The sequence below is a fragment of the Cnephaeus nilssonii genome (assembly GCF_951640355.1).
Source record: "Cnephaeus nilssonii genome assembly, chromosome: 10".
NCBI lineage: Eukaryota > Metazoa > Chordata > Mammalia > Chiroptera > Vespertilionidae > Cnephaeus > Cnephaeus nilssonii.
This window is the reverse complement of record NC_137081.1, coordinates 1,906,795-1,916,323: the sequence shown is the minus strand read 5'-3', so window position 1 is coordinate 1,916,323 and position 9,529 is coordinate 1,906,795. Positions and strand designations below refer to the sequence as shown.

Here is a 9,529-nt window from a genome sequence, read left to right as displayed (position 1 = left end):
CTTACGAATTCCAAGGAAGGTGCCCACTTCAGCGACGCCCGACAGGAGGCTTGCTGTCCTGGTTCCCGGTGGTGACGGCGGGCGACCTGAGCCCCGTGGCCGCTTCCCTGCGGGGTGTTCCTGGTTCCCTCCTTTCCCGGGGAGGATGGGCGCTGGGGGCACTCTCAGAACGAGGGGAAGTGACGGGGCATCGTTGTCGAAGCAGCTTCCAACAGCGTTGCATCACTTCGCCTCGGAGCTGCACGGTCCACGCTGCCGGAGAGATGAGCAGGCAGAGTGTCTGGCAGCCAGGTTGCCAAGTGCTGGGTCTCTGGCCCTCCGGGACTCGGGGCTCCCCCGCACCTCCGATGTCTTCCTCTTCCCCGCACCCCTGGGGTGAGCTGATTTTCTCCAAGTAGAGGAGGCAGCAAGAAAGAAATACATGCAGAACCAAATGGCTGGAGGAGGTGTGTGTGTGAGAAATGAATACATGCTGACTTTGTCCAAGTCACTCTGCACCCACTTCTCCCATGTTCTTAGCCATTTAATACCGATTGTTTAATTACTCTGTAAACAACTGACTTTGTAAACGACTGACTTCGGGAAGTACTCAGAACACAGAAGCACACAGAGCCCTGGAAAACAACAACAACTTCGAATCGGCTCCAGAATCACATTAATTTTTCTCAGCTCTCAGTCGGCTGAGCCACGAAGTCCTTTTATTCCTTTTTCCTTTCCCCGTGTAGCCACGACACAAACATCTCTCTTTGCTTTCTTTGCAGGAAAGACCGGCACCTGGATTCCGTCCAGGGCATCCAGACAGCTATTTCAACTGGAACAAGTGACCCCTGGAACAGACTGGAGCGCAGCGGCCCGGCCAGACAGCGGGAGGGAGTAGTCAGCTGGGCAGGGCCCCAACATGTTCTTGTAAAATGTCATTGGAAGAAAAAGGACAATGAGAAGTTCAGGACAAATAAAGGAACTTAAAAGTATTAAACACCACCGTAAACCGTGTACACCGTGGGGTTCAGGGGAAGGTACAGCTGGAGTCTGTGGTTGTCGCCCTTCATACATACACATACACGCTCACCCAAGAGCGCTGTCTGCCCTGTGAGGGCAGGAAATGCCCCTTCACTACACAGCATTCGCCTCTGAGCCTCCACGGCCTCCTTACGCTCAATAATCATTCCTTTTCTTCTTCTCTCTGTTGAGGCAGAGTTCCTTAGTCTACGATGTGCTTAAACCAGTGGTCGGCAAACTCATTAGTCAATAGAGCCAACGTCAACAGGACAACGATTGAAATGTCTTTTGAGAGCCACATTTCTTAAACTTAAACTTCTTCTAACGCCACTTCTTCAAAATAGACTCGCCCAGGCCGTGGTATTTTGTGGAAGAGCCACACTCAAGGGGCCAAAGAGCTGCATGTGGCTCGAGAGCAGCAGTTTGCCGACCACTGGCTTAGGGTATGCTGAGATCTTCACTTAGCAAATGATTGCTGTGGTCATACACGAGGAAACCCATGGCCACGGTTCCTCAGAGCGGACCCAGCAGTGGTCCTCCAGCATTCAGGAGGGCGCTGCTCTCCTGTCCCGTGGAGAAGGAGGGTTTGCGGCCTATCGTCGGCACGGAGCCTGCGGGGGCGCCCTGCAGCCTTCACTGGCCGCTGATGGATCGAGTGTTGTGCTTGGCACCAAAGAGTGCCCCAGCATGTCAAGGCCATCCTTCTCTCAAGATTTTTGGATAATAAATAGAAAGGTTTAAAAAAAAAAAGACATTAGAATATTTTAAATGATGTTTACAAGACAGTATTTTATGGATTTTTGCAAAACACGTTACTAAGTTGATGGTATAAGGAGATAACTATAGCTTCTAGCCAGCTTCCCTTTAAAGAGAGCCTTCGTGCATGGTCCATGGTGCCTACAGAGAGAACTGTTTGCAAACGGGACAGGCTTGGCCGATGAGTTCTGAGTGTGCATCGGTTATTGACCTGGAAAATAATACAATCTATATGTATATATAAAAACCTAATATGCAAATTGTTCCCTCGGGAGTTTGACCGGGAGACCAGGAGTTTGATCGCTTGCTATGACGTGTGCTGACCACCGGGGGTGGCGTGGAACAAAGAAAAGCCCTGGCCGTCAGCCAGCAGCTGGGGAAGGGAGGCCCCAGCCGGCAGCCAGAAGGCCCCAATCGGCCCTGATCGCCAGCCAGGCCTATGGACCCTACCCATGCATGAATTTCGTGCACCGGGCCTCTAGTCCTTAATAATGACACAAGAATGAACTCTGTGTGTCAAGTACTCCCAACTGTAAACCCACGTTTGCCCCACCCTGTATCACTCATGCCCATCTCCACAGCGTGTTAGCGGCTTAGAAAGGGTGTACTTTAGGTGGAGTCTGAGATTTAGTTGTCAAAATTGAGTCCAAGATTCTTCAAGTAATTTACCAGAGGCTGAAACCCAAAATCATGAATAAATATTGAATTTGGAAGTATATTTGGAAACACTGGGACAGAACAATATTAACAGCCAGTGTGTTCATGGTTATGTGAAGTAACATCTAAATGGGTAGAAAAAGTCAGTATTTAGAAATGTAACAACACGAAATCTATCAGAAATTCTATCTGAACATGAATTACCGTAATGTGACTAAGACTTAAAAAAAATGAAAATAAAAATGAAAAATACAAGAAACAAGAAGAGATGGAGACCATGACTGTCACTGGCTGTTCTAAGAAACTTTCACTGGAACCCAGCATGAGACACAGGCCAGTGCTGGGTCCCCAAATGTAAAGCAGTTAAATATAAATATTCCCAAGGGAGTTTTGGGGTGCACAGAGTACCTTAATACATATTGGTTTTCATTTATTAATTCATATATTTGCTTTACTTTTCCTGATGATAAACTAACTGAAGGTAGGGACCATGTCATCTCCAATTTAACAATGTCTGTTAGCAAAATTACTAGACGTTTTCTTACCCTCATAGTAATCTTATCCACATGGAGTGAGGAATACGTGAATTTTGTTGAATGGCTTGATGATTCTTCATTGGTGTGCAAAGGCAGTGTCGGTGAGTCCTGTGTGTCTTTCAAATACTTAGCATTGTGTTTTGATAGGTTCAAAGTTTCTTCATGATATTCCATTAGCCACAGCTCGAATTCTGTTATCAAGTCCATCTTTTTAAGGCTATCAGCCAAGCCACGCTTGGCATTATGACTAAGCTAAAAAGACTTTTAGTTTTGAAAATATATTTTTTCACAGTACAGTTATTTGCACCACATGCTTCTGGTAAAAGGAACCAAACTATTGAGGCGTTAGATGGGATCAGGCAGTTTAGGGTAAGGGCTGCAGGGAGGGAAGATGGTAGATAAAGTGGGGATGAGCCGGATGGTCAGGATGAGAGCAGGATAGACTGAGTGGACCAGTCACCAGCAGAGCTGCCCTTCCTTCGGAACCCAGGAGTGGGAACTAAGAGCGGGGAGAGGAGGGCAAAAGGAGATTGGGTGCTGTGATTTTTGAAAGAGCCAATAGAAGGCAAGAGCAGGAAATATAAACCCCTAGACCAATGAGTGTTGGCGGCAACCCATTTCGGGACCCCTCTTGTGTGCTGAGAGCTTTGTTACTTTTGCTGTAATAAACTTCACTTCCCTTTGCTTACCCCTCCTTGTCCATGAATTCATTTGTCCACGTCTCAAGACAACAAACCCAATTGCTCAGCGCCCTGGGTGATTCTGGTTGTTGAAGGAAAGGAAGTCATTTTCCTCCTGGACACTGGAGCCACCTATTCCATGAGCGGTGTCTCGGGAAACCTCTAACTAGGCAATTCCCCCAGCCTCTCTGCAGTAACTGGGGTGATTTCCTCTTTTCATCTGCCTTCCTGATCATGCCAGAAAGTCTGACCCCACTTCTGGGGTGAGATATATTAGCTCAATTGGGTACTACAGTACATATGGCCCCAGAGCAGGCATTGTGCCTGCCCCTGATTGAAATTGAGATCAACCCAGAAGTATGGGCTATACAAGGAAAGGTGGGACAGTCCAAGGGCCACTGCTGTCCAAATACATCTCAAGGACCCAACCTCCTTTCCCCACCAGAAGCAGTAACCCCTAAAGCCTGAGGCTAGAAAAGGCTTACAAGTAATTCAACCTACATGTAACTGAAAGGGGGCAGGGACGGCCCTAGGACCCAAGCCCAGGGCCCTGCCCAACAGCCTGTGAGATATCCGAGTGAAGAACTGGACATCGTGTCCAAGGGCTGGCCTGCCTGTTTGTGGGGGGTGGCTACTGTGGTGTTGCTGGTTCCAGGGGTCACCTAGGTGACCTTAGGGAAGGACCAGATAGCACTTAGTCCCCATATCACTGTCCTCCAAAGGAAGCTTATGGCTTTCAGAGAGCCATCTTATCAAATCAGGACAGCTGTTACAGGACACTACTAATAGGGTTAGGGTTAGGGTTAGGGTTAGGTTTAGAGCTAGGGTTAGGGCTAGGGCTAGGGTTAGGGTTAGGGTTATAGGTTAGGGTTACGGTTAGGACTAGGGTTAGGGCTAGGATTAGGTTTAGGGCTAGGGTTAGGGTTAGGGCTAGAGCTAGGGTTAGGGCTAGGATTAGAGTTAGGGCTAGGGTTAGGGTTAGGGTTAGGGCTAGGGCTAAGGTTAGGGTTAGGGCTAGGGTTAGGTTAGGGTTAGTGTTAGGGTTAGGGCTAGGGTTAGGGTTAGGGCTAGGGTTAGGGTTAGGGTTATAGGTTAGGGTTAGGGTTAGGGCTAGAGCTAGGGCTAGCGCTAGGATTAGAGTTAGGGCTAGGGTTAGGGTTAGGGTTAGGGTTAGGGCTAGGGCTAAGGTTAGGGTTAGGGTTAGGGTTAGGTTAGGTTTAGGGTTAGGGTTAGGGCTAGGTCTAGGTGTACGCTTATGTTTAGGGTTAGATCTAGGGCATGGTTGGCAAACTCATTAGTTAACAGAGCCAGATATTAACAGTACGATTGAAATTTCTTTTGAGATCCAAATTTTTTAAACTTAAACTTCTTCTAATGCCACTTCTTCAAAATAGACTCTCCCAGTCCATGGTATTTTGTTTAAGAGCCACACTCAAGGGGCCAAAGAGCTGCATGTGGCTCGTGAGCCGCATTTTGCCAACCACTGGTCTAGGGTTAAGGTTAGGGCTAGGGCTAGTGTTAGGTCTAGGTCTAGGGCTAGGTCTTAGGTTAGGGTTCGGTTAGGGTTAGGGTTAGGAATTAGGGTTAGGGTTAGGGTTAGGGTTAGGGTTAGGGTTAGGGTTAGGAATTAGGGTTAGGGTTAGGGTTAGGGTTAGGAATTAGGGTTAGGGTTAGTAATTAGGGTTAGGTTTAGGTTTTAGGTTAGTTGTTAGGGTTAGGATTCGGGTTATAGTCCAAATAAAAACTTGCCCCTCTTTTTATCCAGCCATGTTCCTTCCTGAAGGAAAAGAAATAACATATCATGACCGTTCACAGGTATTCCTGCAAACCTGACACTAGAGAAGATTTAATGGAGAATCCCTTAGAATGTCCTGATATGACCCTGCTCTGATAGGGGTGCTCCTCCTTAGAACATGGGGTGCATAGGCCTGGTCATGCTGTGGTCACTGCTCTGTTGCACGCTCACCTCCCTGCTGGCACTATCGCTCAGTCTGCTGAGCTGATCACCCCTGAGAGAACACTGGAGCTTGGGGAGGCCAGGAGAGTAAATATATGCACTGACTCTATATATGCTGTCTTAGTTCTCCAGGCCCATGAGGTCATCTGGAAGGAAAGATACTTATTTTTATTTTTAAAAAAATATATTTTTATTGATTTCAGAGAGGGAGAGGCAGAGAAAGAAATATCAATAATGAGAGAGAATCATTGATCTGCTGCCTCCTGCACGCCCCCCACTTGGGATCAAGCCTGCAACCTGGGCATGTGCCCTGACTGGGAATTGAACCATGACCTCCAGGTTCATAAGTGGATGCTCAACCGTGAGCCACACCAGCCAGGAGGGCAGGACATTTTTGACCCCCATTGGATCATCCCCTATTAAATACCATAAGGAGATTGATTTTCTTCTGTCCTCAGTACGCCTCCCCTTAGAGGGAGCGGTGACACATTGCTAAGGTCACCAGAGGAGCAGATTAGGTCACGGAAGGAAATAGACTAGCTGACCTGGCCGCTGAGGCAGCAGCAGGGGAGCATGACTCTAAATCCTTGGATTCCTTAGCCCAGTGGTCAGCAAACTCATTAGTCAACAGAGCGGCAAACCGCGGCTCACGAGCTACAGTTTGCCAACCACTGCCTTAGCCTATGTAGACGTGGATGATCGTGTGGCCCTTGATTACCTCTCGGCAGAACAAAGAGGAGTCTGTGCAGTGATAAACAATACTTGCTGCACTTATGTCAGTAATTCCGGCCTCATGGAGACAAACGTAAGGAAATTTTATGAACAAGCAGAATGGCCCAGACAGTGGGTGGTCTCTCTCTCCCTGGCTGCCTAGCATACCTGGCCTCCTACCCTTCCGGGCTCCCTGATCTCTGACGTGCTCTTCCTAAATTTGCTGCATTTTTAACAGCTTGGCCAAATGTGTGCTTTCTCGCCTAGAATCCTTCAAATTACAGTTGATTATGGAAATGGAACCCCCACATGGACAACCCGATTTCCTGTGGCCCTCTAGATCGGGCGTCCTCAAACTACGGCCTGCGGGCCACATGCGGGTGTTTTTGCCGTTTTGTTTTTTTACTTCAAAATACGATATGTGCAGTGTGCATAGGAATTTGTTCATAGTTTTTTTTTAAACAATAGTCCGGCCCTCCAACGGTCTGAGGGACAGTGAACTGGCCCCTCGTTTAAAAAGTTTGAGGACCCCTGCTCTAGATAGTCCTCTCTTGACAGATCCCTGCCTGTCAGCTCCTCACAATGCCCCCACTCAGCAGGAAGCATCCAGAGGGATCATCATCCCAAATCCCTTATGGCAGTTAGGGTACAGCATTGGAAAGGGGGCATGAGGACTCAGAAGGGCCTGGGGAGGGAATATGGTAAATTAGGCGGGAATGAACCAAATGGTCAGGATGTGAGTGAGATACACTGAATGGACCCGTCACCCGTAGAGCTGCCCTTGCCCCTGAACCTGAGCGTGGGAACTAAGAGGGAAGATGAAGGCAAAAGGAATTGGCTGGTGTTATTTTTGAAAGAGCCAATAGGAGGCAAGAGCAGGAAATAGAAACCCCTAGACTAGTGAGCTTGTGGGAACCCTATTCAGGAACCCTTTGGCCTGCTGAGAGCTTTGCTAACTTTCGCTGTAATAAACTTCATTCGTTTCCCTTTGCCCGTGAATTCATTTGTCCACTTCTTGAGATAAAGAACCCAAACCAAAGCAACAGCTCAGACTCAAGTCTCATTGTGCCCTCTCTCACCAGCAGGGCCAAATCCTTTGCTTTTACAACTGAATATTTGCTCATACAGCTAGTAATGTGTGTGGGATCTCAGAAATGAAGTTAAACCCTCTCTCTCTCTCTGGTCTCCAACCCGTGACCAGAAAAATCCGGCATGAAATTAACTTCAAAATGTGTCTTAATTAGGGATTATTAATGATCAAGTTATACGGTTTAATTAAAATCATTTATTCTCAGTAAAATCAAACATATCATTGAGTTTACATAGAAATACAATTTTCAACTGGATCTTCATAAAAATGCACTGGTGAAGCAAATTTTCATAATTAATGACCAACTGTGGACTATTTAATCATGCCAGTAGCAGAATTGATTACCTGATTACCATTAAAAATTGGTAATGTATCTTAAATGTGCAAATACCATCTTAAGTATTTTATTATGTTACCATTGATAATAAATGGCCACTAAATATATACCTATTACATAAAGCTTTTTAAAGTACAATAAAAATACAAATTCTATCTGGTAAAAAAAGCCATTGATATGGCTTCTAAACGTCCTCATTATACAAATTCCAAAATACTATATGACAAACAAAAATTATAAAGACTTTTCTTTATGAAACACATACTACCTTCTAATTAAGGTACAACCTAACGGATACCAGAAAACAACCAAGAAGGCTTACATATATCATAGAACCTTATGGAGATACATACAAATAGGATATTGCATAAGCTATTCGATTTCGTTTCCTAGTGAAAATGTACCTTTAGCACTTGAAGAAAATTTCCAAGAGTAGAAGAAAAGGAGAATCTGCTTTGGAGCTCTACCAGCAATGTAGCCTCATTCATTGTTCTTACGTTGTGATGAACCAAATGATAAGTTTTGACCATAAATTTTGGTTGCACTGAGTAACAATTATTATTCAAGTTAAAGATAAACTGAGCAGCAACTTGATTTTTGTGAAAAAAAAAAAGAGATTCTAACGTCAACAACAAAAAAATTTGCTAAGTAATATTGATGATTCATGAAGAGTGGTTTCTATAGATTTTACAGTATCAAAACTAATGAGCCATCACAATATTTTGAGGCAAAAATATATTTGGTAAAATAAATACGAGTAACAGACAGACAGTGCAGCTATAGACGGCAAACATGCCAAATGCTTTTTCAGGAAACATGAGATCTGAGGATGTCTACATGTTTAGTAACGTAACTTATCTCATAAGAACTTAAACTTTAAGTGTTTGCTAAAAAGGAAATTTAAATTTTTCCACAATATTTATTCATGAAATAAAGTATGTAGAGTATAACTGACGATAATGGCTAACGTTATTACCTTGCATTTACTAATACTCTAAACACATTTGGTTTAATTATAACAGGCATTTATAGTTTTGTTATTTCACCTACCAAAAGTGACCTGGTGGCGTTATATTCAAAGTTTACATTTTCTCAAAGATAGGAAACAACGCTTCATACATAAAATGACATCGGGTAACATGGTTATTAGTTTGAATATAGCATTCAGTTTGGCGTTGGTGTATCTCGTTAGGACTTTCGAAGGTTTCATTAAGGTATGGCTTTTGGGAAATCAGCACTCAACTAGCAGCCTGGAGTAGTAACACAGATTTCAAGGTGCGAACGCTGTGGAGCTCAAGCACAAGAGAGATATTTGGATCACTGGTCCTTTGATTATAAATCCTTTTACAACAGAAACAGAAAGGAATATAAAAGAAGACTTTACAGTGAGCTGTTTTTAAAATGAAAGGTTACAGATCAATAGTGAAGGTATGAGGAAATTTTACTGAAATACTTTTCAGAAAGTGAAGATATTAAAAAATATATTGGCACACAGATAAGATCTGTCATAAAGTAATCACGAACGTGTGTGCAGAGCAAACAAATTTAACATGAACCAGGCACCCTTTTCTTGACATCAGCACTTGCTGTCTACGGGGTCCAGACAAAATACCGTGCCTTCAAGAGTTAGTCCCATTTTGAACCCCTCCTGTAAAACAGAGAAAAATCATTAAAGTAGGAAAGCACATGGCAGTAAATAAACAAATAAGTAAAATCAGTAAATCAAAGAGACTATGAACCAAAGTTGAAATCTTCAGGCTGTGAGCCACTAAGAAATAATTCAATGTCAAAATGTTGGCTTGTCAA

General features: G+C 44.5%; 1 protein-coding gene across 5 annotated transcripts in view; it reads right to left on the bottom strand.

Annotated features, from left to right (window-relative positions):
* Positions 1-7,552: 7,552 nt before the first annotated feature.
* Positions 7,553-9,529, bottom strand: part of GULP1 (GULP PTB domain containing engulfment adaptor 1) — a 156,119-nt gene continuing 154,142 nt past the window's right edge. For all 5 annotated transcript variants that reach the window (XM_079781939.1, XM_079781938.1, XM_079781937.1 and 2 more), the window contains one exon: positions 7,553-9,371. In XM_079781939.1, coding sequence (XP_079638065.1) covers positions 9,300-9,371 — 72 coding nt within the window. In that variant the 3' untranslated portion in view covers positions 7,553-9,299. The remainder of the gene's footprint in view (positions 9,372-9,529) is intronic.